Genomic DNA, 25,914 nt, shown 5'->3' on the forward strand with positions numbered 1-25,914 from the left:
CGCGTAGGGAGGAAAGAGCGACGGGACTGATGAATCAAGGCAGGCCAAAGGGTTCAGAACAAACATCGTTAATTTGCACGCAGAATCCCGCTGGCTGAGGCCAAAAGGTCAACATTAACCGCGGTATGTATATGCTCGTCAAATACTCTGCGCTGGACCGTGTAATCCAGATTCGCGGTACTTACTACGCCGAAGTTTCGGTTGCTCGCGCTCCCTGCGCCCTTTCAGCCGACCTAATTGTCTAATTGGCAAATAAATCCCATTGTTTTCCAATGGCGCGATCGATATGTGCACCGCGGGAAACGCTTTTGTGCTGCAACGATGAAAGCCGGCGCGAGGCATGGTCGAGCGTTTTTCGGGGACCACCATTTGACACGGTGGGTGTCAAATACTTCATGTACCAATCATGGCAGCGACCCTTTGAACACCATAGAGTCACCATTGCCAACGCGACCACAAAGGGTCCACGAGTTCGAAAGGTCCAAGAGACAGACTGTACGTAGGTACACAGAACGCCATTAATTCTAGAAATAATTTACGACCGATCGAACATAATAGTTATTAAACAATACAACAATTCTTAAACAATATTCTTGTTCGCACTGTATCCACCGGTGTGACATGTAAAAGCAATTTCATCGTCTTCTTTACCTGTACTTTACTTTACAGTAGTAACTTCAAGATCGTTAATGTACTTTATTATTATTACAACAATATATGAATATTCTTGTTCCAGTTACCGCTGGAAGGTTGCAGATATTGGGCGATTTAATGATTTTAAAATGGCTTCCGAATTCCTGAACGTAGGCAACCGTCTGACTATACGCGCACGAGAATAGTATACTAACAGGGTTTTTTCGAAATGCTTGTTAGCATTGTAACTACTTCAGACAGAGCTTATAAAATATTGAAATTGTTATGTAAGAGTATAGTAATTTTGGTTGTAAACGGATGTAGTGCAATCCAAAAATGGATGTGAACTCATATAAAATATTTGTTTTACTTTATTGCAGCACGAATTATATTAAAGAAGCAGTTTTGGTAAATGCAGCTATTGTTATAATTATGTTTATGGCAGTTCTGTACTCTTGTGCATGTCAGTGCATCCTACTCTGTTCTGAAGTATTACGGAACCATTAAGGACCAGGCGGTGAGGCACACGTGGGTAGGGATGAAACAGTGGTAGTGGTGAACTGGAAGGAGACAGAGTCGAACGATTATCGGACAATAGTTTGTTAGTGAGGTTCACGTGCTGTATTGTTCTCTGGAAATGTGGATTCAGCTTCACTCCACGATCGTTCCTCCTCCGCGTTTAAATCGTTTCAATAGATACAAGTGATAGTATCTTATGCGCACACTAATTAATTGCAGTCGCACTTAAGATTTTTCAACCTCCGGCAATATGCATTTTTAAAATTAAAATCGTTCAAAATACCCATCATTTATAATCGATCGTCATTTGATCGAACACTGTTGCTCTGTTCCAACCCTATAAAATTATTAAGAAAAGCTTCTGTAGCTTGGAATTAATGCACAATTCCACAATTTTGGAATTTTTATTGTGATGAATAGAAAAGGATATATGTATTCATTATTACGACTGTGTTTTAAACTTCTTTTATTCAACAATTAAGCGATTAAAAAATTATTCTTCAAATCAATGACAAATCTCTCTTATAAGTAGGCATGAAGCACGTTGCTAATATAGAGTATAATTTGATATTTTTGTGTATATTAAAGCCCAACATAATAGTTTTTTTATAGCCAGTATAATTGGTATGCCGTAGTTGTGTAACAAATTCCTTATGCAACATGTTATAATATTTACATGTTAGACTGTGCATATGTACTCGTTTCATGTGGAACATTATGTGGTCGCATGTGTTTGTCTTAAATTGAAGACTCGTAATAAAATATATAAATTATTTGACATATACATATTCACATTAACATGTGTCGCTATGAACGAAACAAATAATACATTGCCCATTGTTTTATAATAAGCAAATACACGTTCAAGACCTCGATGATGCGGCGATTGGAAAATATAAATATAAAGTGACTCCATGATGCTACATCAATGATCAATGATTAACCATTTGTCCGTGATTTGTTCTATTTGTTTAGTAAGAACTGGATTTCTCAATCGTATTTTCAGTTCTAACTTTGCTCCTGTTGGTTTCCTCCCGTCCATTAACTACGGTCGTAAAGAATTTCTTTAATGTAATCTATAACTCAAAGTATAATCTTGAATAAATAAAATTCAATACTCACGGGAAATGAATCATGAAGAACACATTTACTCTCCAGCGGTTGCAATTTCACTGTTACTGTACCTAACAGACTATCGCTTCGAAAGAATCCACTGTAAAAAGACATAATCAGTTGCGATATTAAATAAGTGCACATACATTATGGACAAAGCTGAAATGTAATCAAAGTAGGTATACGTTGTCACAGCTTGCTCGTGCAATTTAAAAACGTGATAATGTCAAGTAATTACCAATCAAACTACAATATGCATAAATAAAACAGATTTTACAGAACTTCCTTTTTATCTCATATATACACTGGTATTCAAATACTACTTTTACAATACATTAGCTAGAAAAACAATAAACAAAAAAACCATTAACCAACGACTCTTACAGGGCAAAAACATTCACATTTTTTTTTTTTGGCATCTATATTTAAAAGCTGAAAGCTTTAAATGATCTTTAGAACTATGATTTTCATACCTTGGATGAGTGCAACACAGGAGAGGATTCAGCGAGCATCTGCAAGCAACGTACTAATCTATTTTACTATTTTTAGTATTACACTTTTAATCATACCTACCTTAATATTGACAAAAAAACATTCAATCACCAATGCATCATACTTTATACAATGAAACATGATTTGTGAGAAATAAATGTTACTGTTATGGTCGTAAATAAAATTTACCAATTTCATAACGAATGTGCTTTTAAAAACTAAAACTTATCATAAATAGTGACTAAATAAATACACGAAAACATTAGCAAAATCATAATGTTACGAAAATATTAAATTAATAACGTTATAAAAAACTGTAGATGGTTATACCCATCATTGTTTGTAGTTACCCTTTTGACCAAACTTGACATTTCAGCGCGTGTCGTTTAAAAGCCCGTTGACATTGTCTTAAGCTTCGTTCTATTATTCCATTTAAACGAAATACTGCTTGGTATTCTGGATTGCATGTTCCTCTAACAGTAGTTGTTCTATCTGTTGGAGGACTATCGGATGGGTAGGGAAATTCGTATATGACGTATGTGTCCTCTTTTGAATAGTTGATCCCTCTTATTATTGAGATTTCTACATCATTGTCACCTAAATCCGTACAACTCCTGAAACATAAAAATTTATAAATATAAGATTCATACTATTTTTGTTTCTGTCGTATAATATAGGTAATACTGACTGCACTATAGCATAAGTTTTTGTTTCGTAATGGTGTTGTGGTGGTGGCAATGCATCACGTTTTCGAACCCTCAACATATCCAAATCCCGTTTGTAATCCAATGCGAATCGTTCCCATTTATTATACCCAGGTACATCTCCTAAAGCTTTGGAGTGATCTCTAGTGCATAAGCACCACTATAACAAATTACAAAAATATTTATTATAAATTCAGTTTCAAGTATACACGACGTTCCTATTATACCTTCATTTGTTTCATTAGCTGAGCCTCCAGATTCTCATAAATCTCTTCATCAGTACCCGTTGCTTCGTCCAAACAGTGTTCGCTACTGACCAACTCAAAACTCTCATCAAGTTGTCCTCCTGAACTATTTGCATTGAGTTCCATTTTTGCTAACGGAGACAATGGTATTGTATTCATATCAACTGGTAACCCTGCTCTACTAGCTTCGATCAATGGATCTATCCCTTTCGCTTGTCTTAAATAATTACGTGCCAACTCTATATCTCCATCCTTTTTTGCATCAAGAGCGGCTTGTTTTAGCTCATGCTGACGTTGCTGCAGCAGAGCTGACTGTTTATCTGCACGTGACATCTTTTGAATTGATTTTTTTCCTATCAATAGAGGAAAGTATATCATTATTAAACAGACAGTTTAATCATGAATGATTGTGTTAAGACACATGGAAATTTTATTACACACCTTGTGTTCTTGGAGGAACTGTTGGACTCTTTGGACTCTGTATGTTTTCAGACGGTTCAGAATCTGAGGCTACTTGTGTTGTCGGGCTTGGTTGTGCTTCCTCGTCTGGTACAGATGCAGCAGGCGGTGCAGGAGCCAAAAGCGGTGGAAAACCAGGTGGAACAGGCAGTTCGTCTAGAGCTATAGGTTTTCCACGAGCATGTAACTTAAGAGCATCTTCAAACTGTTTACATATACGACCATATCTTCGAACTTTAGAAGAGTTTCCTTCTGTTTCTGCAGTTGCTTTTGATCTTTTATATACCTCAAGTCGCTCCTTCAAAGCAAGTCCTAAATTCTCTGGACCAACTGGTTTTACTTCTGCTATTTCAGAAATATTAACAATGTTATAGTGATTTTTAATTAACCCCTTCGTTCGTGAGGTGATATGGACGAGATTTATCGCATCGCAAAATCGTTCATGACGAGATATCTCGTCCATACCATCACTTTTCAATTTTGCGACACGAGATATTTCGTTCATACGATCAAAGGGGTTAAATAAGAAAAATGTTTTATTGTACAAACAAATAACTTTATTTTAATATGGAGTTACACATAACGGAACATTACACTTTTTACAAAGGTACTTTGTTCCTTTTCGTAATTTATTTTCTGTACAATAAACACTGCGTTCTAAAAAACAATTTAGATTTAACAAAAACATTTAAATTTTAGTCTAAATGGTAACTTTTCTATGAGATTTCATTCCTCTAGTATGTAAATTTTCGCCCAGCGTGAAATACTTGTCACGAAAAGTTTTTTTATTTTCGTGTAAGCAATTCCATATAATGGGGTAATTAAATACCATCTCATCGAAGGGTTTAATCTATTTATCTTAATAATATCAACGGAGAAAGTAAATGATTAAATTATGAATTATTTACCTGTAGATGGAGTTTCTAAGGGTACCTGCCCTTGTATTTTATTTTGAGTCTTTGGAAATTCTGGTGTAGTATCAGCATCATTTGATCCTGGCATATTTGGAGATGGAGGCATATCTGACAAATCGACTGAGTCTCCTGCATTTACCGCTGCTATGACTATATCAAACTGTTTCGCTACACTTACACATTGAAGTGCTTCCGTCTTGTTACCGGTTTTCTTCCATGCTAATGCAGCAATCTTATATTCTTGTTGCCTACTTTTTAATAAGCTCAAAGCTTCTTCGTCTATAGGCTTTGCTGGAACAGATTCTGCTGTATTGTCAGTTTCTGGAGACGGTATTGCGTCATCATCAACCGGAGCACTTTTCTCTCCTGAAAAGCGTGCATATAGTACATATTACTTACACAGATTGAGCATCATGAAATATGAACTACTATTATTCTTTTGAGCATTACCTATTGGATCTTCTTTAGAACTTTCTGATACTTTTGTTGTAGACTCTGAAACTGCAGATGGTGGTAATTGTGGTGGAATATCCTCTTCGTTGATAGGTTTCCCTGACTGAGCCTGAGTCAATAATTCTTTAAGCGTTTTAATGCCTCTCCTATATCTTCTTGCTCGACTTGGCTCATTTTCTTGTTTTGCTTTCCTTTCAGCTGTTTCATATAACCTTAATCTTTCTTCTAAAAGATTTATTGCACGTTCCACAGGTGTAGAATCTGCTCCTAATTCAAAGTGTTCTACGTTTTCTTTTTGAGGGCTATCTTCTTCTGTTGGTAATATTTCCTCACCAGATTCATCGCCTGTGATCATCTTAAGTTCATTCTAATGCAATATAAAATTTCTAAAATTATTTTAAATGTAACTACTACTACAATTATTATGAAAATGAAGAATATACATATAATATAATTTATACCAATAATTCTGGATCGTCATCATCTGACACTTCTTCGTCAGGATCTTTCAAACTTTCTTCTATCATTGCATCGAGATTTGCAGTTGGAATTGGTTTTCGGGGTGCTAATAAATTTGTTGAAAGTTGTATGAACAATATATATTACAATTTGACAAACATACAAATAATATGTACCTTTACGCCTGGGTTTTTGATTATCATCACTAGTTGTCAACGCTGCTAATTCTGCTTCCAAATCATCATCATTATCATCGTCCTCCATGAACTTATTACCTAAATCGTCAAAAGTTTCCGGCACTTCGAAGATTCCATACTTTTAAATAAATAATATATATATTTTAAAAAAGTCAAATTGATAAAAAGTAAGGTTAGAAGCATTTCTAAGATAATACCTGCGCAAGGCTACCAGAAGGACGTGCTGGACGTTTTGGTTTCTCTTTCTTACCAAACATTTTATTTCGTGAGATTTACGCAATTAAGGATCAATTAACAATTAGTAAAATATTAAAGATATTGTTAGAGACGAAGTATACATTACAGGTTCAAAGCGTATCTCAGTACAACAGTATTTTATCGGTATGCGTCATCCACTCGACACTGACAAATAATGTTTGACACAGGACGAACAATCTTACAATTAGTATGATTAAACTGTTTACAAAAATGTCTATTACACAGTTTTAAAACGTAGGTAATTTCTAATGCTGTTGTTAAGAACAAATAAATTTTTTCAAATATAACATAATATTGTTCCAAACAACTTATGGTATTTTAACAACTTTACATCTATTAAAAAATATTCTTTTCCTAAAAAAAAAAACGTTACAAAGTCAATGATAGTAATATACATATATCCTTATAGATTAACGAATTACTTAGAAATAAATTATTTTGTCCTTTCCAACTTATATTAAAAATTAATTTATGCATACATTTGAATAGTTGATTTCATGAGAATTATTTGTTGTACTTTTTTAGATGCATTATTGTAGCATCCTTTTATAATTTGCATTACGCGATACAATAGTTAACAAAATTCATTCATCAGCCAGAAAAATATATATAATTTAGATGTAAACAGCTCTGCTTTACATTTCTTTATCTCTTCTAATACATTCAAGCATATATTTTTACAAGCTTATTTTCTAAACCTTAATTATTCTGCACAGTATTTAATGAAAATTTATATCAGGTTAAATCAATAATTTTAGAAAAATATATATACATATTCGAATGTAATTCGAAAAATAAATTTAAAAAGAACAAATTGAGCATAAAACATAGAAAATTCAAATATTCGATAGTTATTCGTGGTTAATGAACCGCCATCTATAGTTAAATGCCACTTTGCGTCGTCTGTGGTAAACTTCTCACCGAATAGTCATATGATCGTCACGGAAAAGGGCGAGTCCGACTTCGATTTTGACGGATCTGTGTTTTGTGTGTTGTAGTTGTGAAATTTTAGGAAACGATCCGCCAAAATGAAGGGTTGCATGTTCAATATCAACGGAGGATACTTGGAAGGTCTTTGTCGAGGATTTAAATGTGGAATTCTTCAACAAAGTGACTACCTCAACCTTGTACAGTGTGAGACCCTAGAAGGTACATTCTACACAACAAATTTTTACTTTTGTTTTAACATTTACAATCATTTTAAACCTAATTTGTTATTGTTTGTTTATTTAAATAGATTTGAAATTGCATTTGGCGGGTACAGATTATGGCAGCTTTTTGGCTAATGAACCATCACCATTGTCCGTCAGTGTGATTGATGATAAATTGAGGGAGAAGCTTGTCCTAGAATTTCAACACATGCGTAACCATTCTGTTGAGCCGTTGTCGCAATTTTTAGATTTCATTACCTACAGTTACATGATCGACAACATCATTTTATTGATCACTGGAACATTACATCAACGACCAATTTCTGAATTGATTCCTAAATGTCATCCTCTTGGCAGTTTCGAACAAATGGAAGCTATTCACGTAGCAACTACACCCGCTGAGCTTTACAGTGCAGTCTTGGTCGATACACCTTTGGGTATGATCCAAAGATTTTCTCTTGAATTTCTTCTAAAAGATGTTAAAACAATGTGCTGTATATATTAATATAAATAATATGTATGTTGCCACAGCCCCCTTTTTCGTGGATTGCATTTCTGAACAAGATTTAGATGAAATGAACATTGAAATAATTAGAAATACTTTATACAAAGCTTACTTAGAAGCATTTTATAAGTTCTGTAAGAAAATTGGTGGAACAACTGCAGACACTATGTGTGAAATACTCGCGGTATAATATTTGATATAGTTAAAATATAAATATGATTTTGAAAGATAATGTATTAAGTGCAAACTGTATTTGTAGTTCGAAGCTGATAGACGAGCAATTATTATAACTATCAATTCATTTGGAACCGAGCTAGGTAAAGATGATAGAGCTAAATTATATCCACGCTGTGGAAAATTAAATCCTGATGGATTGGCAGCTTTAGCAAGGGCTGATGATTATGAACAAGTTAAAGCAGTGGCAGAATATTATGCTGTATGTATATTATAATTCTCCTCTCTCTCTGCCTCTCTCTTCTCTAAAGATAATATTGATACATTTATACATTCTCTAATGTGCAAAAATGCCTTTGTTTTTCCTTCGCAGGAGTATAGCGCATTGTTTGAAGGTGCAGGCAATAATCCTGGCGATAAGACATTAGAAGATAAATTCTTTGAACACGAGGTAAACTTAATGTTGTCAAGATTTGTTATTACTGCTTGATCAAAACTATTGTCACAAATTATTAACTTTTCTACTGTTTTAGGTTCGTTTAAACGTTCATGCCTTTCTTCAACAATTTCACTTTGGAGTGTTCTATAGTTACCTTAAGTTAAAGGAACAGGAATGTCGTAATATTGTATGGATAGCAGAATGCGTTGCACAGAAACATAGAGCTAAAATAGACAACTACATTCCAATCTTTTAATGTTATTGAAACATTTTGTTGCAACAATTATTTGTCCTGTTATATAATAATATTCAAAAAAGGTGACTCTTTCTCCTTTTTATTTTTCAATCATGATTAATCACAAAAATTCTGCACAGTATTTAGGATTGTCAAAAAGGGGAAACTGCCAAATACATGGAAAATATAAATATTTAATTCATAATTAAATAAAAAAGGCAATTATATGTCTAGCCAAATTGAAAGAATGGTATTAAAACTATCACTTAGCACTGTTATTGTCATGTATAACAAAAGTTTATATCATATAGATGTATATAATGTATTTTATTGTAGACCAGTATATTTGTTGTGTCTTGTATTACCCAATGTTATGATTATTAATTCCACTGTAATATACAACAATATAGAATACATTCCATAAGATTGGAAAACTCAATTTAAATCATGTCTTACACATATGAGCTTCATTTATTCATTAGTAATCATGTTAAAAAGAAAGTAAACAATTTTATTGTGTATGTCAAATTATAAAATTACTCGTATAAACAACTACACTGTTTAACAAGGTTTCGCTGTAGCACAATTAAAATATTGTGGCAAACAGAATGTAAGATTCAACAAGAAAGAGTTATTGTGAAATTCTAGAATTTTATGATATTGAGTAGACTACTCATTAAATAAGTCCTGACCTTTTCTACTTAGTTTTTCATTTTTTCTTAGAATTGTATAACTTTCATCTCATAACAATTTATGACGTTATATCAATCAGTTATACAAATTATTAATAAATATTATAACTTTGATCATTATAAAAATAAATTATTTTTTTTGTTTTCTTTTGGAACATAAAACCATTTTTTATATTTAATTTCAGCTCCATCTAATAATATCGATTTTACTACTACATACTCCCTACGTTTGTATATTTTGATAATCATTCATATTTTAAATACCGAAGTCGGAAAATGAAATGGTAAATTATATGTTTGTATAATGTTCTATGTAACAAAAAATGCATATCTGAATGTGCTTATAATACTTGAATGTCTTAAGATCTAAACAATTTGTATATACTAAAGATGTTGAAAGAAATGATATTTATGAAATGTGCAAACACATTCATGCAAAATTATAAAATTTTATAATCTAGGTTGTTTCAAAATAATTTATAGCTTCTAACTACAAAAACTGATTATAAATTTTCGTAATGTATCAAATGTATTAAAGTATGTATTGTTTATGAAAAAGATCTTGTATAAAAATCTTAATATATTTATTCTAGAGCAGCCTTTAGATTCATAAATAATTGAATATTATTCAATGCACTTTCTTACTATTGGAAAATACAATATTTCAATTCAATGAGTTTTAAAATATAAAATCCTAACGAAAAATATTCGTCATGTATGTCTTCAAATTCTATTTTTGAAAAACAATTTTTTCTTGTAACATATATACATGTATTAGTACATGTATGAAAATAGATTTACATACAATATACTATACACCTTATAAAAATATAATAATTATTAATTCAATTTTAAATTAATATTTTGTGATTTTGCTACTGTAAGAAAATTGAAAATATTTTCCAATTATCGAAAATAAACTTCCGGTATTTTCCGTTAGGATGCTTTCCAAATTTATTATATAAAAATAAAACACTGCTTATCTTCTACAAATTCGTTCACTTTCACACTGCATCTTTTCACCATCAGATTCTCGACATCTCGCAGGATTTGCCTCTTCGTTCATAGAGTTCGCATTAACACCTGGTGGTGGTGGAATATTGTTCACATGCTTCATGTTTGTATTATTAACTAGATTTGGAGGTTGGTAAGTAGCTAAACTTTTCAATCCAATAACTTCTGGATTCTCTTTCCAAAATCGGTCTGCTATAATGTCATCTACCAATGGAACCACTGCTGGTTTTAATCGACCTGTTCCATCAGGTACTAATTTTCTTATAAGTGTAGTACCTTTTCGGAATAGCGGAGGTTCATTATTATAATTTATACCAAATTCTTGAAAAAGTAAGTCATTTTTATGTGATGCCAATGTTCCCCTCAATTTCTCTTCCGCCTGAAAGTTAGAAAAGCAGAATTGAACCAATTATTCTTTCATTCATATATGTACCCTATAAATATACTACAAAAATTTTTTATTTACCTGACTTGGAGTGAGCTTAGCTTTCAACACAAGATTCCAGAAACAAGTATTATACAAATTATTCACATGAACATCTGCTTGTCGCCAAGCTAAATAATCCCTCAAATTTTTATCTGTTGGGTACAACACGATACGGGCATCAAAGGAAGGTGGATAATATAATTCTTTGCCACGAAAAAATCGGGGCCAGTAATAAACATACGCTGATGTAAAAAGAGAATTCACATTTGACATTAATTTAAAAGCTGAAACATAAAGAACAGTATCTTAAAAAAACATAATACGAGAAAACAATAATTGCGTTTGAAAACACAATTTTCTGTATTCTTTTCTATCATGTTGTTTGTGTTGATTATTCAAAATCCATTGAGTTACGAACTATTTTTTTATCTGTACTATACCTCTTCTTTTGTAATGCTGTGTGTCTTTTCGAAAAACGAAGGAATATTCATCACTTTGACCGAAACCTAAAATGATCTCTTTAAAATCTTCCATAACCGTAATAGCAGCCCGATTCATCAATTCCAAGGCGGCTACATCGTTTGGTTTGGTAAATTGATGAGCATCGCAAAACTTTGAAAAATTTCTTCCATCAATTCTAACCACAATCCAGCAATTTGGCAAACAACAGTCGTCACGTTCAAATTCTTTTACATATTCGAATTTACTTTTGGCCATCGTTGTCAAACTTATGTGCCGGCTTATGACCACTTGTTTGACCGAGCTAATGATTTTCAGGAAGTTACTTCCCTTCATTCGTCTTTACTGTCAGAAAATACAAACGTTCTCTGAAACTGGCGAGTGTTGAAATCTCTTTGTAATTGAGACTCACTGTAGCTTGAGTCGTGTGAATCTTACTGTCAAAACGAAATCCTGTATTTCTATGGTGTTTATAACATTCTTTATGATACAATTCAGAAACTTTCCATCCGTGTATTTATATTTTTGAGTACCCACGTGTACTTTTATTGGTTATGTACATTCCTATTATTATTACATACATACAATAACATATGAGCAAAATAAAGGGCAATTATTGTTTTTAATAGAGTAAAATGATATCGTAACTATGTATCTTGATTAAAATTTTTCTTACTGAAACATACTTTTAGACTAAATATATACGTCAACTGGGTCAACTTCTTTTCCTTGAAAAAGGATTGTATAGATCTAACCTTCCATGTAAACACGAATATTTTTGTATGTACATATAAATTATCAGAGTCGGTGGCCGTTGTAACGTAACAAAATGGACTCACACAAAAGATACACACATTTTCCAACAACAGATTTGTCGATATTGGAATCATTTGATACCGCATTTAAGGTCGAACCATTTACACTATTGCACAAATTAATTAAAAATTACTCGAAACAAATAACAAACGATAATTTGGATATAAAGAAATTAGAAACAGTTCGCACAATACTATGTTATGAATATCAACTTTTATATGGTTCGAAAAAGAAATATACAAGAACAGTGTCGAACGACTTGTGCTTCAAACAAATAGAAAATGTTTTAAATTTGAAAGAACAACTCCAGAATTCCAGTGATTTACTGATTTTATATGATATTGTAATTTTATATACATCGCTCTTTTGCAATTTACAATGTCTTGAACAACATTTAAGGGATTTCCAGAAATCACATTTTAATTTTCTATTGGGAAATGAGAATAGGGTGTTTTACATGAAAATACTGGAATGTTTTCTAGATTCAGTGCAATTGAGACAGTTGTTAAATGTTAACACAAGAACACAATTATTGCAATTAGAATTAGAATTGCATATCATTCCAAATATAACAGTTTGGCTAGTGCAAGATAATACAGAATGGCCATCTTTTGCTTCGATATTCCCAAAATTAATGAATACATTTGATCCTGAAAAAGTTTTTCCCATGATATTATTGTTCATTTTATTCAACGTAAATGATGTGCAAGACCAACTTAGTGCACTGAGTATTATAGTTGATACATGCTTTTCAGAAAAGTTAAAAGACACAAGTTTCATATATCACAAGTTATGTGATAGTACAGAATTATGGTTGCTAATAATAAAAAGTTTAAAATCTTCTGTACAACAATATCGGAAACAAGGATTATTTTTAATGAAACGGCTAACAGATGTCAGTAGTACTTTAGATAATAGTGGACTAAAGTCGAGGAAATCAACACTACCATTTATGTGCACGCAGTCCATTAAAACAGAAATATCAATACATGACATTAAACAAAAGTTTTATGTAGTACTAGAGGCTTTGGAAGAAAAGCAGTACCATCTAATTGCTCCAGCTTTGACGCATGTGCCAAATTTAATAAAAGGTAGCGAAGAACATACTTTGTGCAATGACTGTTTTAGTACAGTATGGCTGCAAGTCATTTTTGAGAGAATATTTAAGCATGAGAATAATGCTACAATAAAGCAAGGAATTAGTTATGTTTGCCAATTTCATGAAGTTCTACGTGATTCTGAATTTTTTAAATTGTTTGTAAATGTATTGAATAATACATTTTTATATGAATGCCAATTGTATCAAAAGGAACCAGAAATAGTAGATGAAATTGCAACGTTATTTGTACTTATAAGAAACACAGAAGATGAATTTATTTCTAGACTTCTTAAAGTAATAGATGAAGAAACATGGGCTCCTATTCCGTTATTTTATATGATGATGATTTTAAGAATAGTTACGGAGAGGACTTTAAATGTTTTGAAAGAAAATGATTTGATTGTAATGAGATTTTTTATACAAAAAAATCTACATGCGCATTCATGTATTTTCAGAGTTGCATCGCAAATTGAAATCATAAGAACAATTTCTCTTTCTTTAGAGAGGGTAGACAATTTGAAAATTGTAGCAAATATGTTATTGGAATTTCCTTCAGATGAAGCTCTTGTAAGGGGTTCCTTCTCATGGAACAGTATAACAACCTGTTTGAGAGCTAAAGTAACAGAAATAGAAACGTTGAATTTTATTAAAATGTTATGTGGAGATTATTCGCATCAAGATAGGCATACCAACCACCACATACTAAATCCAGCAAAGATTGCTTCTATAATTTTTATATTCTACGATGCAGGGTTAATACTACACACAAAATCATGTTCAACAGAACAGATACTATATGAGTGGTTTTCGTTACTTAATAGTTGTGATATAAGACCATATGCAAATGTTGAGCATATTCTTTATACCATAAGAGTTATGTCGGAATTACTAAATTTAAGTAGAAATGAAGATGAAAAAATTATACAGTTACTGTCTGGGCATACTAGAAATGCTTTAAAGTTTCTACTTAAAAATAGTAAGAGTATACCATCTAAATCAATCAATTATGTAGAAGTGAATAAATATATAATTACAATCATATCATTTTTTAATCATGGGAATTTAATTCTACCAAAGTCTGAATTTTTAGATTATGTTGAGAAATTTAAATATGACAGTATAATAATTCTTAAAAATATAGAACAGTTTACATATAAGCACTACATGTATGCATTGCACATTTTGCATTATACTCAAAGCATTTTAGATTCAAAGCCTACAGATTTTTATGTACAACCTTTATTGAATATGTGTCGTGCTCCTATATTTCATAACAATGAATATAGCATGAATTCTAAGGGGAAAATAGCTTCACAATGCTACTTATTATTAGCAAAACTGACAAATCAATTCTTATCAAATGTGGAAACAAAATTATGGCCAGAAAATATTGATTGGCTTGAAAACGTCTCACACATTTATGAAAAGGGAGGAACTGAAATTATTCCAGAAGTAGCGTTGACTTTAAAAATAATTGTTGATAAGAGAGGAATAAATATGAATTACTCTGAAAGTATGTCGAGTTTAGAATCTATTTTTACTATATGCTGGAAATCTACTTTATTAAGTTCGAAGAATAAGCTGTACTTTTTAGCAATAAAAGCTCTTCTCGAAGTTATTGTAAATAGCAATTTTTTGATACTTCCAAATGCTGTAAACCTTGTGAATCATGTAAGTTAATTAATAAACTATTGTCACAGAAAATTAACATTTGTTACTTAGTAACTTATTTTGCTCATTTTTAGTTTCTTGAAGAATTACTTGAAGAAAGTAACAAAGTACCAAAATTAAAGGCAATTTTATTGAATGAGATGAAGTTGTTGGATACATGCAGCTTGAGGAACTTACAACAACCATTAATATTATGTCTTCTTCATGGACACGCGCTTCAAAGGGATAAGCTAATAGAAAATCAAACGTATTTGTATATTGCTAAAAATTTTGAAACTTTTTATCCACAACACATATCAGCAATGTGAGTAGTTTGAAATTTTATGATATCATTCTGATTTAAAGTTCCGTATTAATCTGTAATTTTATTGATAGAGATCATAATAATGATGGTAGTATCAGAGCACTTTCTGTTATACTGTTACACAGAACAATTACTGTGGATGTAGAATATGCAACAGGGTTTCTTCCAATTGTTTTACAGAAACTAGAAGAATACAAAAATAAAAGATATTTTAATCATTCCTATATACATAAGATAAAGCATAGAATTATGCAAATTTTATTAGTGTTGCAGCCTATTCTGAATGAGGTAATACAGCATCACAAAATTGAAAAAATTATAAGTGCAATACAAATAGCAAAATTAATACCTTGCAGGTAGATACAACTATATTGGTAGACCTTCTTTGTAATTTAATGCTTTTAGAAAGTAATCAACACAGTGTGCGAGTAATGCAAGAATGGTTGTTAATTAAAATTTTTACGGAGTACAAAAATCTTCATTATAAACTGTGGACGTTTTTTGAAGAGGTATCTAAAAAATGCAGGTTTTTCTTATTCAAAATTTATGTAGCACATCTAAACACTTTTAAAATATTTGTATAGGGTATTACAAAACGTCCAGGATGCGTTAGTTCAATCGCATGTATATTTTATCATGTTGCAAAGCTACTTTCTGAAGTTGATCAACTTACTTTTATTTCCATGGGAATGCCATATATTGCGCGTTGTTGCTTAGGACAGCAGTATAATATGCGACTTTATAACCAGGTACATTATAAATGTAATTATAATAAATATTATAGCTACTAATATGTATACTTTATACAGGTAATTTTTATGCAACTGTTTCAAACATTAGAAAACTTGAACTACTATAATCTTACAAATGAGTACAGAGGATTATACAAAGCGATAATGGAAAGTTTAAAAGATGAAAATACAATGGAAAGTTTCACTAGAATTAAAGACGATTTTTATCTTTCCACTTTTCATGCTCTAAATGATTATAGTCTGCAGGTAACATTACTGAACTTAATATTTCTAGTTATTAAAATTTACGAAAGACTAAAAAATATGACCTATAGTTACTTTCTTTTTGCATTTGTAGACAATATATTTTGAGTTGCCTCGATTAACTGATATGGACCAAAGTGAATGGATTAGCCCAGTCGTGTTCGAACAACTAAACTTTAAAGGAAGTCAAAACCATCCTCTTCAAATGGAGAATTTAAAGGAGTTATTATCAAAAGTTGAAACATCAATATACATAACAAAATCTGCAGGCATGTTTTTAACAATCATAAGAACTATAATTTACAGAATGTGTTATAATATAATCAATGAGAACACTCTGTATACTCATATTACATATGTATAATTAGAAGATATTCATTTCTTTAACACTTTTGAAAATTCAGGAGCTGATTCAGGAACTCTTAAAAAATCTTATGGAATAAATCTTGGAGAATTAAGTAATATTCAGAAGAAAATTGATCCTTCATCAGTACCTGCAAATTCGTCACATGACTACATTTCCTCGACAATTAGAGAATCTATTTCCAAGAAAAAAATATTACCTGATGAAGAAGGTATCATAGTTGTAGCATGTCTCATTGATCGTACCCCAAATTTAGGAGGACTTGCACGCACGTGTGAAATTTTCAATGTGAAAGAATTAGTTATTGCTAATTTAAGTCAAATCAGAGACAAAGAATTCCAAAATCTTAGTGTGTCAGCTGAAAACTGGATAACTATTACAGAGGTATTTCGTTTTATACATTTTCATATCATACAGGGTGAACCACGAATCGTGACCAGTAGAGATTACTCTGTTATTAGCAGTCCGAACTATTTTTTTTCATACTTTTTTCGTTAAGCAATTACTAATACAAGTTTTCATAATTTTATAACTGGTTTAGGTGAAGCCAAATGATTTGAGTAAATACCTCTTAGAAAAAAGAGACATGGGATGGTCCTTGATAGGTGTGGAGCAAACAGTTAATAGCATAACCTTATTGAATATGAAATTTAAAAAGAAGTCAATTCTTGTTTTAGGGTAAGTAAATAAAAAAGACTGTAAGGTTTCTCATCTTATTGTACATATAAATTCTGTTTTCAGAAACGAAAAGGATGGAATACCTGCTAATTTAATACCTCTCTTCGATACTTGCATAGAAATACCTCAATATGGTGTAATTCGTTCATTAAATGTTCATGTTTGCGGTGCTATATGTATATGGCAGTATGCAATGCAACATACATTCTGATTTCATTTTGTATTATAAAATATTAACAAGAATGCAAATATGAATTATGTGAAAATTAATACAATCAAAATAAGAAAGTGGTTTACCAAACTAACATTAATGTTTATTTTAAAAAATCATATTCTTTTTATGAGTTTATATTTATATAAGAACAGCTATTATTTATACAGGGAATACGTCTATGCGAATAAATTACAATACATGTTTAAACTTTGTATCCAATAAAGTGTCGTTTGCCAATACATTCACCTATATAAAACCAACATATGACTTCAATGGTAACTAAAGTGTTTAACCAAGCTTCACGGACTGTAACATCACGGTATTTCCCAGCTTTAGCGGCACTGATCAGGTTTTGGATGCCAGATTTAATGGCTGGTATATCAGTTGGCTTCGGTGGTACCAATTCAACTTTTCCATAATATATGGTTTTTCGAAGAAGTTCCTTAGAATTTGCAAGGGTCACTAAAAGAAACACAAGACTATAATAGTTGATGTATCATTCATCCAAATTAATTGTACGTGTAATCGTACAAATTCATGCTAATTTTACAATGTAGTATTTCTACATAACCTTCAGAATGTCGAAAAATATATATTTGACAGATTATGTGGGCGAATTATTCGTCCAACCTACATGATAAATTTTAACAGAGAATTATAAAAATTCAATTTCTACTTGAAAATTTCATTAAATATTGTACTGAATAAAGCAAGAATTCATGTTATATAATAATCAAGTTGTAACTCAATTGTGATTGATATAATATTGAAAGAAATGGATGATACTAAGACCAAGTTTGTTATTAGACCATTAAACAGATTTAATACGTACATTTCCATAGCTTTAATGTTGCCTCGCGTGCTGCCATTTTCGATTCTTAAAACTCAATTCTTTCCAAAAAGAACTTAGCTATGGAGAACAACTGTCTGCTGTCCACTGCTGTCCTAGCAGTAGCCCCTTTTCGTGGATAATGCCTCTCCATCTAGTGGAGACATATCGTACTATGTATTCCATTTATCAGAAAGGAAATGAGAGCACAGACGAGGTATAGGAGTAGATTTAGCAGGATTTAGTTAGAGCAGAGAGGATATATCCTCTCTGGTTAGAGCACAGATGAGGTATAGGAGTAGACCAATCACCATATGGAGTTTCGTGTCTCACGATCTGAAATACCGACGATTTCTTACGCCCTCTACGCTGACTAACGATAAATGTTGCAACTAGATCCACGAGAAGCTTAGACCATATACTTATCATAGAGGAAATGAGAGTGCTCACGCTCGGGGTTTTAGTGTCCCCACTTTTCTGCATCATCTTTTTAGCCTGTATTAGCACCTGCATTATCTTCAATTATCTTTTAGGCTGGAAAAGTGCGACCTCCAACTTCGATAAAATTCGTACGATTTTAGGAGGAATTTCGGAGTTGATTTTAGAATGTATTCCCGTAAGAATTTCTGAAGGTTTGAGAACTGAAAGTAAAGGTAGAGAATGGTACTTTTCATAGGGGCACCAGATAAGCCGCAAACATTTCCATTTCTTTTATAATACTGTATTCGTATTTACATACCTATGTAGGTATTACATATTTCATACATCTACATATGTAGTATAGTAGCAATATGGCGCCACGCAGAGATCACCGGTCTGACCAAAATTTGATGAAATCAACAAAGAAAAACGTCAAAAATTGGTACAAAAACTATTTAGATCGGGAGAAACTTGTTTCCTTATTTACAGACCCAAAGAAAATTCTCATAATTGGAAGAGTGTTTATAATCCTGGAAATTGTTTTGAACATATTGGTTATCGAACGTGTACCATACACTGAAATTGATTGGAAAGCATATATGCAAGAAGTCGAGGGCTTTTTAAATGGAACATTGGATTATTCAAAACTGAAGGGGGATACTGGACCATTAGTCTACCCAGCAGGATTTGTTTATGCATTTTCCGCGCTGTACTACATTACGGACCATGGAATGAAGATAAAAATAGCACAGTACATCTTTGCAGCTCTTTACATAAGCCTACTTATGCTAGTCTTTCGCATTTATGCAAAGACAAAGAAAGTTCCACCTTATGTTCTTATCATTATGTGTTGCACATCTTACCGGGTCCATTCTATATTTACTTTGAGACTTTTTAATGATCCAATTGCCATGTTTCTTTTGTTTGGAAGTATAAATGCATTTTTAGATGATCGATGGTGTTTAGGAAGCATTCTTTACAGTTTAGCTGTATCGATTAAAATGAATATTTTACTATTTGCACCAGCTCTTTTGATCGCTTACTTGTGCAATTTAGGATTATTGAAAACAATAATACAATTGCTCATTTGTGGTTCAATTCAGCTAATACTAGGTCTACCTTTTATAATCAACAATCCGTTAGCTTATGTTAAAGGTTCTTTCAATTTTGGGAGAATTTTTGAATTTAAATGGACTGTTAATTGGAGATTCTTGCCAGAACATATTTTTGTTCATCCATACTTCCATGCATCATTGTTAGCATTACACATATTGACTCTCATTTATTGTACACCAAAATGGATAAAATATATGAAATCGTACGCCAAATTAAAACATGTAGAAATAAGTTTGCAGCCTCAATTAAAAAAGAAAGAAAAAGTAGACATGTCCACGATGAGTCAACTATTCATTCTACCAATGTTTACTGCCAATTTTATTGGTATTGCATTCAGCAGGTCGCTACATTATCAATTTTATGTATGGTATTATCATACACTTCCTTACATTACATGGTGTACCAACTATACTACTGTTATAAAATTGACCATTTTAGGTATTATAGAGTTATGTTGGAACACTTATCCAAGCACCGTTTTTAGCAGTGTTTCTTTACACGTATGCCACTTAATGTTGTTGTATGGAATTATTAAAGATAAGTCTGACCATGAGAAAGAAAAATAAAAGTTTAGGTACCATGTTCATGTACTCTTTCTTATCTCGTATAGTTCCATATGATTATTTCATTTTTTAATGCAATCTGTGGCTGGAATGTTTTGTTACATATATTTGTATCATTAAAGAATCATTTTTATATTTTATTTCACAAAAGCTACAGAAAATATTTTATCATTGTATTTTAAATAAGAAAAGATTGTATAAAAAATGTGTCTGATACAGTGAGATTGTAAATACATCTATATGAATCGAAATAATTAATCGATCTTTTTCATTATTACATCCCTTCATCAAGTAAAATAACATCAAGTCTGACAGATGAAAAGGTAACACACGTGATATGCGTGAGTTTTGCAAGGAACTGAATACTACTGCTTGATAATTTATAATGATGTTATTTATATCTTTTCGATATATATTCCACAATGAATTTTTGAAGTGACTTTTTTAAAAAGCGAAGAAAAACACCGTATCATTGGGTGTAACTTTGTATCGCATTATAGTTTTAATACTTAACCTATGGAAATGAAAACCACTTGAAGAGTAAATCAAAAGATTTCAAAATTTTGGTTTCTGTTCACATTACAACAATTATGAATCTCAAAGGTATATATTTTTATAGATTTATGAGGAATATTGTTATGTAAACAGTTTATATTATGTTGCAGAAAATTCGTCACATTCGAGCACTGCTTGTAAACAAAATCATAGCTCACCTAAATTTCCATTTGTTGGGCTAGATGAAAAACCTTATGCTACAAAATGCCTTTTATGCGATATAACGTTTGTTCTTCCGAATAACGAGAAAGATCTTCTAACACATTTGTTTAAAGAACATAGGCTAGTAATAGGGGATGTTGGGAGCATTGCTAATTTAAGAAGGTTTGACGGTTTATTATGAAATTGACCTATGTATTCAGGTTCAAATTTTTATTACTTTTACTATTACAGCTATATACATTATTGGGCTGTAAAATTTAAAGAAATGCCAATCACTACATATTGTACAACAATGTTAATGGATTGCACACCTGATGGACAGCCAAGCAAAAATGAAACATATTTCTTACTCTCTGACTGCCTCTTAGAAGATAAGACATTGAGAGATGAAATACATAGAGCTAAGTTGGTATGGAATTTATATTAAGCCTACATGAACACATATTTTTGTTATAGTACAATAATACTATAATGTATGTTTTTTGCTTCAAGGAATGGGTTTTGTCAGAACAAACCAAAGAAAGAACCGACACTAACTTCAAACGTGGATGTATCTTTTGTCGACTAGAATTTTCAGGATTACGTACCACATATATAAAACATTTGGCACAGGAACATAATTTATACTTTGGGAAACCAGACAATTTAGTATTCATTGATGAGTTTATAGATAAGATTGAGAGTACTATTGAAAAGTAATAGGATCAATATGTAACTTGAATTACTTTTTATTATTTTAATATATATTACATATTTTTTTCCAGTTTGGTATGCATATATTGTGAAAAAATATTTAAAGATCGCACAGCATTAAAAGAACACATGCGCAAAAAATTACATAAACGTATAAATCCTAACAATAAAGAATATGATAGATTTTATATAAATAATTATTTAGAGCCTGGAAAATCATGGAGGCATAAACAGGTAATGTATTATAGTATTGTGATTATAGACTGCAACTATTTTAATTGAAGTTTTTATTTATTAGGTTCAGAGTAATAGAAAGGAAGATAATACAATAGAGGATCAAAGTAGTGAAGATGAAGGAACATGGTCTGATTGGGACGACGAAGCCATTGGTATAACATGTCTATTCTGTACACACATTGATAAACACTTTCATATGATTCTTGCTCATATGAAAACTGACCACGATTTTGATTTCCAAGAAGCATCTAAAGATTTAACATTCTATCAAAAAGTAAGACATATTGTTTTAAGTAAAAAAAAAATATTTTCGCATGGACTATAAACGTTTACTTTAAAATAGGTGAAAGTGGTTAATTATGTAAGGAGTCAACTTCAATTGCAACGTTGCGTTTTTTGTGAGTTGGAAGTGGTCAATCCCTTGGAACATATGAAGCAACAAAATCATTTTAAGATACCTATGCAAAAAATATGGGATCAGCCGAAGTTAGTATTTTGCACATACGAATTTTATGTACTATAAGTAGTCATTAATATAAAATTTCAGATTTTATTTTCCTATGTGCGAAAATGATTCCTTTTTATATAATTTGGATACAAGCGGTAGCAGCGACGAAGAAAGTGAAGTAGAAAATACTACAGAAGTATTGTCAGAAGAGTTAAAAGACACTTTCTCAATATAACAAAATATCATAACAGAATGATGTATTTCTTAGGAATATCTTGTGAACGTCGAAACTATTAATTAAAACAATATGTTTACAGTTAATAAATATTTATTAAAGTTATTACAGTTCATTATTAGGGCATATGAGTATAGTACTTATTTTATAATGTGATGAAGCATTTTAGAAATAATCGATAAAAAATGTCAAATAAACAAATGAAAGAAAGTGCAATTAATAATGAACACATTATGAACTCCACACATATGCAACAATCTCTGAAACATAAGTGTGAATATAGTTCATATCACTATGTTTTATCTTTAGATAATTTTACTTTATGTAAATACATGATTTTACCAGAGAGTAAAATTTTCTCTTTAATTTTACGAAAGAAGTTATTTCAAGAATAATAGTAACAATAAATTAAGTCACAATGATGCAAAATGGAATTAAAACGTATTACTACTCAAATTTAGTTAAAAACGATCGTATTAGACTGAAAGTGGTAGGCATTTTAAATACTGTTGCTTTTCAAAAAGCTAGAATTTGCGCCGAAAAATTGTATCAACATTTACCTTTTAAATTTGCGTCTCCGCAAATTGTAGAAATGTTTCAGGTGGATTGGCACGAATATATTACAAAAAGGAAAAGGGTAAATATTACAATAGTTGTATAGAATAAAGTATGTTTATTACTGTTGAGTAATGAATACTTTTTAGGAAATTGGAGGTAAAATATGGTCATTGACGCGAACTGTTGTAGTTTTTATAAATGATGAATTTCTCGGCAGTGATACAGAATTTATACGCTATATAAGCGAATCGTATGTCTTTAGTTTACCTATTGGTACGCAATATTATGAAGACATTGCCATGGAGCAATGTAAACTCTTCATGGAGAAATCTAAGGTAAATGCAGCTATATATACAATATTATACAGATTTGTTAACTATAAGGTGTACAATAACATCATGCTAACCCGTTTCAGAGAAAATATGTGTATTTTACATTTACTATAAACGGTCGTACAATCGGTTCCTTTATGTTTATGGTAAGAATTCGCATTTATTTCTGTCTTTCTAGTTTCAAGAAATATTTTAACTAAATTTAATGTTCATACAGTTATATTCGGATCTGTTGCCACTGACATGCCAATTTTTCTTAAACCTTTGTACTGGATATGATGCGGTAACAAAATGTTATAGAGATTCTTATTACATAAATATGTATGTGCATCGCATAGTAAAAAATGGTTGGATTCAATGTGGAGGTAAATTGAAATATGAGAACATGACATACGTATTAAAAGTAATATAATTATTATACCTATTTCTATGGAAGTTTTTATGTACATCAGGCATTGAATCACTTGATGCCAATACAACTTTTGTAAACCGTATTATGACAATACCTGATGAGTCTTATTGCATTTCACATGATCGTCGTGGAATTCTTTCAATGGTAAATGATGGGAAACATTGTAATCAGCCTCAATTCTTTGTATGCTTAAAACCTAATCTATGGATGAACTATTATTATGTTGCTTTTGGGTAAGTAAAGAAAAATGTAACTTCTTAGTAGAAATACATTTTTCCAGTAAATTATAAAAGTACTTATCATAATATATTTGTCTTGAAAAGACAACTTGTGGATGGAGTTAAAACTTTGGAGACATTAGAAAAAATACCAACATTCTATGAACGTCCTTCTAAAGACATAATAATTTCAGACTGTGGAGAATATATTTTTGTAGACGAGCCTAAGATGGAGGCAGAATCGAAAATTTTCCTTGTCAGTAACAATTATTATTACTGATTTAAATTAGCAATTTTGAGTTTCAGATTATATTATAATTAACTATATTTTGTTTCATTTCTATACTTTTTAAATTTATGCCGGTTTAAAAATTATAGATACCGTACTTTCTATCATTGTTAAGTGTAATAAACATTACGCGTTATTAATATCATTTATATATGATTATTGAATTATACTAAGTATAAGTGTTGCTTGTGTTCTAGAAACATCAACTACCAATATGTACAGAAGAAGAGAACATGAAATATGTCGATACTCGGTTTGACTTATATTCAATTACATCATGGCTTGATAATATAGTGGATAAAATAGATATTCGTGATACAGCTTCAGTTTTGATGACAGAACGCTATTTAAATGGCCTTTATTGTCTTGTGTCTGATTATGAACCAGGTATATAAAAATCGTAAATAATTTATGTTGACCAACAATCTTAACAATTGATTGTATACCTCTTATAGGTATGGATATGCGTGTGCAAGAAGAAATTCATTTAATTCCAAAAGATAGTACCGAAAGTATGACTGAAGTTATGCTTCAAGAATTATTATTGCAGTTTCATCCAGATCAAATAACTAAAGAAGAAAAATTAATGTTTATCTCCCAAATTTCTAAAATAATTTTAGCTTATCTTTTCTGTTATGAAAATAATAAGGTAAGTTAAAGGAAAAAATTATACATACATCCCTGACAAAGATAAAACAATATTGAAATTTTTTAGTTTTGCTTGAAACATATCTCAATTGACTCACGTGAAACTATACATAAAATATTAGAAGTTGCACACAAGATAGCTTTAAAAGCTGTTGCAAAATCTGAAATATCTCAGACATGTAACGACGTTAAAATTGTTAAGTATGTTGTTTAATTTTGAATTATTAGAAATTCTTCTAAAAGTGTTTTTTTTTTTTGTAAACATAACATTCCTTCTGATCACTTTGAATTTACAGTATAATTGAAACGAAGAAAATTGAATCTAATCTGCTGATCTCGCAAAATTGTATATCATTGCTACAAGCTATTTTGAACGAAGCCATACTATGTTTCATAAGATCTTTTGATATACAAGAATAATAAAATATAAGGAAGTAATCGAAATAAAGTTATATTTTGTATCAACATGTGCACATTATTTCAATTACATTATCTATTTCATTTTAAGGGTACAGT

General features: G+C 31.1%; 8 protein-coding genes across 13 annotated transcripts; 5 read left to right on the top strand and 3 right to left on the bottom strand.

Moving 5' to 3' along the window:
• Positions 1-1,602: 1,602 nt before the first annotated feature.
• Positions 1,603-6,599, bottom strand: L(2)gd1 (lethal (2) giant discs 1). 4 transcript variants are annotated; one of them, XR_013082556.1, is made up of 13 exons: positions 6,386-6,599; positions 6,168-6,306; positions 5,994-6,097; positions 5,530-5,899; positions 5,074-5,445; positions 4,148-4,510; positions 3,689-4,059; positions 3,446-3,621; positions 3,108-3,371; positions 2,739-2,777; positions 2,275-2,365; positions 1,982-2,197; positions 1,603-1,889 (listed from the first exon to the last, which is right to left on the bottom strand). XR_013082556.1 is itself a non-coding variant. In XM_076790881.1 (12 exons), the coding sequence occupies exons 1-12, from the start codon at positions 6,443-6,445 to the stop codon at positions 2,078-2,080; spliced, it is 2,466 nt and encodes an 821-aa protein (XP_076646996.1). In that variant the 5' UTR covers positions 6,446-6,599; the 3' UTR covers positions 1,603-2,077. The 4 variants fall into 4 exon arrangements, 3 of the variants coding, with proteins under 3 accessions (XP_076646996.1, XP_076646995.1, XP_076646997.1); XM_076790881.1 differs by having other exon boundaries at positions 1,603-2,197; positions 4,148-4,507; XM_076790880.1 differs by having other exon boundaries at positions 1,603-2,197.
• Positions 6,600-7,349: 750 nt separating this feature from the next.
• On the top strand, positions 7,350-9,804 carry Vhaac39-1 (V-type proton ATPase subunit VhaAC39-1). The gene is made up of 6 exons (XM_076790924.1): positions 7,350-7,595; positions 7,684-8,034; positions 8,129-8,286; positions 8,362-8,538; positions 8,650-8,727; positions 8,810-9,804. Exons 1-6 carry the CDS (start codon positions 7,475-7,477, stop codon positions 8,969-8,971), a joined length of 1,047 nt encoding a protein of 348 aa, XP_076647039.1. The 5' UTR covers positions 7,350-7,474; the 3' UTR covers positions 8,972-9,804.
• Thg (tRNA-histidine guanylyltransferase) lies at positions 9,441-11,878 on the bottom strand. Of its 2 annotated transcripts, XM_076790926.1 has the most exons (4): positions 11,524-11,878; positions 11,123-11,367; positions 10,933-11,035; positions 9,441-10,845 (listed from the first exon to the last, which is right to left on the bottom strand). In XM_076790926.1, the coding sequence occupies exons 1-4, from the start codon at positions 11,876-11,878 to the stop codon at positions 10,622-10,624; spliced, it is 927 nt and encodes a 308-aa protein (XP_076647041.1). In that variant the 3' UTR covers positions 9,441-10,621. The 2 variants fall into 2 exon arrangements, with proteins under 2 accessions (XP_076647041.1, XP_076647040.1); XM_076790925.1 differs by having other exon boundaries at positions 9,441-11,035.
• A 491-nt stretch (positions 11,879-12,369) lies between these two features.
• Positions 12,370-17,758, top strand: LOC143355779 (tRNA (guanosine(18)-2'-O)-methyltransferase TARBP1). The gene is made up of 10 exons (XM_076790895.1): positions 12,370-15,128; positions 15,203-15,432; positions 15,504-15,720; positions 15,789-15,941; positions 16,017-16,181; positions 16,242-16,430; positions 16,522-16,696; positions 16,832-17,175; positions 17,333-17,469; positions 17,533-17,758. The coding sequence occupies exons 1-10, from the start codon at positions 12,372-12,374 to the stop codon at positions 17,678-17,680; spliced, it is 4,515 nt and encodes a 1,504-aa protein (XP_076647010.1). The 5' UTR covers positions 12,370-12,371; the 3' UTR covers positions 17,681-17,758.
• A 3-nt stretch (positions 17,759-17,761) lies between these two features.
• On the bottom strand, positions 17,762-18,665 carry LOC143355808 (ATP synthase F(0) complex subunit g, mitochondrial). Its single transcript, XM_076790930.1, has 2 exons — positions 18,516-18,665; positions 17,762-18,145 (listed from the first exon to the last, which is right to left on the bottom strand). Exons 1-2 carry the CDS (start codon positions 18,550-18,552, stop codon positions 17,886-17,888), a joined length of 297 nt encoding a protein of 98 aa, XP_076647045.1. The 5' UTR covers positions 18,553-18,665; the 3' UTR covers positions 17,762-17,885.
• Positions 18,666-19,294: 629 nt separating this feature from the next.
• Alg3 (Alg3, alpha-1,3- mannosyltransferase) lies at positions 19,295-20,911 on the top strand. The gene has a single exon (XM_076790919.1). The coding sequence runs from the start codon at positions 19,304-19,306 to the stop codon at positions 20,612-20,614; it is 1,311 nt and encodes a 436-aa protein (XP_076647034.1). The 5' UTR covers positions 19,295-19,303; the 3' UTR covers positions 20,615-20,911.
• Positions 20,912-20,920: 9 nt separating this feature from the next.
• LOC143355799 (zinc finger protein 277) lies at positions 20,921-23,046 on the top strand. Its single transcript, XM_076790921.1, has 8 exons — positions 20,921-21,214; positions 21,277-21,490; positions 21,560-21,737; positions 21,821-22,023; positions 22,093-22,255; positions 22,320-22,532; positions 22,602-22,744; positions 22,806-23,046. Exons 1-8 carry the CDS (start codon positions 21,202-21,204, stop codon positions 22,939-22,941), a joined length of 1,263 nt encoding a protein of 420 aa, XP_076647036.1. The 5' UTR covers positions 20,921-21,201; the 3' UTR covers positions 22,942-23,046.
• Positions 23,047-23,133: 87 nt separating this feature from the next.
• Positions 23,134-25,863, top strand: LOC143355789 (putative inactive peptidyl-prolyl cis-trans isomerase-like 6). Of its 2 annotated transcripts, XM_076790910.1 has the most exons (10): positions 23,134-23,578; positions 23,646-23,834; positions 23,915-23,977; positions 24,049-24,196; positions 24,284-24,476; positions 24,567-24,717; positions 24,948-25,137; positions 25,206-25,399; positions 25,466-25,599; positions 25,695-25,863. In XM_076790910.1, the coding sequence occupies exons 1-10, from the start codon at positions 23,360-23,362 to the stop codon at positions 25,816-25,818; spliced, it is 1,605 nt and encodes a 534-aa protein (XP_076647025.1). In that variant the 5' UTR covers positions 23,134-23,359; the 3' UTR covers positions 25,819-25,863. The 2 variants fall into 2 exon arrangements, with proteins under 2 accessions (XP_076647025.1, XP_076647026.1); XM_076790911.1 differs by lacking the exon at positions 25,466-25,599.
• The last annotated feature ends 51 nt before the right edge of the window (positions 25,864-25,914 follow it).

The sequence above is a fragment of the Halictus rubicundus genome, chromosome 7, assembly GCF_050948215.1.
Source record: "Halictus rubicundus isolate RS-2024b chromosome 7, iyHalRubi1_principal, whole genome shotgun sequence".
Classification (NCBI taxonomy): Eukaryota; Metazoa; Arthropoda; class Insecta; order Hymenoptera; family Halictidae; genus Halictus; species Halictus rubicundus.

Excerpts from the sequence above, each read along its gene's own strand:
- Vhaac39-1 (XM_076790924.1), top strand. The coding sequence starts at position 7,475 with ATGAAGGGTTGCATGTTCAATATCAACGGAGGATACTTGGAAGGTCTT. Across the intron at positions 8,287-8,361 it reads CTATGTGTGAAATACTCGCG|TTCGAAGCTGATAGACGAGC; the intron begins GTATAATATTTG and ends CTGTATTTGTAG. Across the intron at positions 8,539-8,649 it reads CAGTGGCAGAATATTATGCT|GAGTATAGCGCATTGTTTGA; the intron begins GTATGTATATTA and ends TTTCCTTCGCAG.
- Thg (XM_076790925.1), bottom strand. The coding sequence starts at position 11,878 with ATGAAGGGAAGTAACTTCCTGAAAATCATTAGCTCGGTCAAACAAGTG. Across the intron at positions 11,368-11,523 it reads ACAGCATTACAAAAGAAGAG|CTTTTAAATTAATGTCAAAT; the intron begins GTATAGTACAGA and ends TTTATGTTTCAG. Across the intron at positions 11,036-11,122 it reads CTAAGCTCACTCCAAGTCAG|GCGGAAGAGAAATTGAGGGG; the intron begins GTAAATAAAAAA and ends TCTAACTTTCAG.
- LOC143355779 (XM_076790895.1), top strand. The coding sequence starts at position 12,372 with ATGGACTCACACAAAAGATACACACATTTTCCAACAACAGATTTGTCG. Across the intron at positions 15,433-15,503 it reads CCACAACACATATCAGCAAT|AGATCATAATAATGATGGTA; the intron begins GTGAGTAGTTTG and ends TTTTATTGATAG. Across the intron at positions 16,182-16,241 it reads ATATGCGACTTTATAACCAG|GTAATTTTTATGCAACTGTT; the intron begins GTACATTATAAA and ends TACTTTATACAG.
- LOC143355808 (XM_076790930.1), bottom strand. The coding sequence starts at position 18,552 with ATGGCAGCACGCGAGGCAACATTAAAGCTATGGAAAT. Across the intron at positions 18,146-18,515 it reads AACATTAAAGCTATGGAAAT|TGACCCTTGCAAATTCTAAG; the intron begins GTACGTATTAAA and ends TGTTTCTTTTAG.
- Alg3 (XM_076790919.1), top strand. The coding sequence starts at position 19,304 with ATGGCGCCACGCAGAGATCACCGGTCTGACCAAAATTTGATGAAATCA.
- LOC143355799 (XM_076790921.1), top strand. Across the intron at positions 22,256-22,319 it reads AATCATGGAGGCATAAACAG|GTTCAGAGTAATAGAAAGGA; the intron begins GTAATGTATTAT and ends TTTATTTATTAG. Across the intron at positions 22,745-22,805 it reads AAAATATGGGATCAGCCGAA|ATTTTATTTTCCTATGTGCG; the intron begins GTTAGTATTTTG and ends ATAAAATTTCAG.
- LOC143355789 (XM_076790910.1), top strand. The coding sequence starts at position 23,360 with ATGATGCAAAATGGAATTAAAACGTATTACTACTCAAATTTAGTTAAA. Across the intron at positions 23,579-23,645 it reads ATATTACAAAAAGGAAAAGG|GAAATTGGAGGTAAAATATG; the intron begins GTAAATATTACA and ends AATACTTTTTAG. Across the intron at positions 25,400-25,465 it reads TCTGTTATGAAAATAATAAG|TTTTGCTTGAAACATATCTC; the intron begins GTAAGTTAAAGG and ends GAAATTTTTTAG.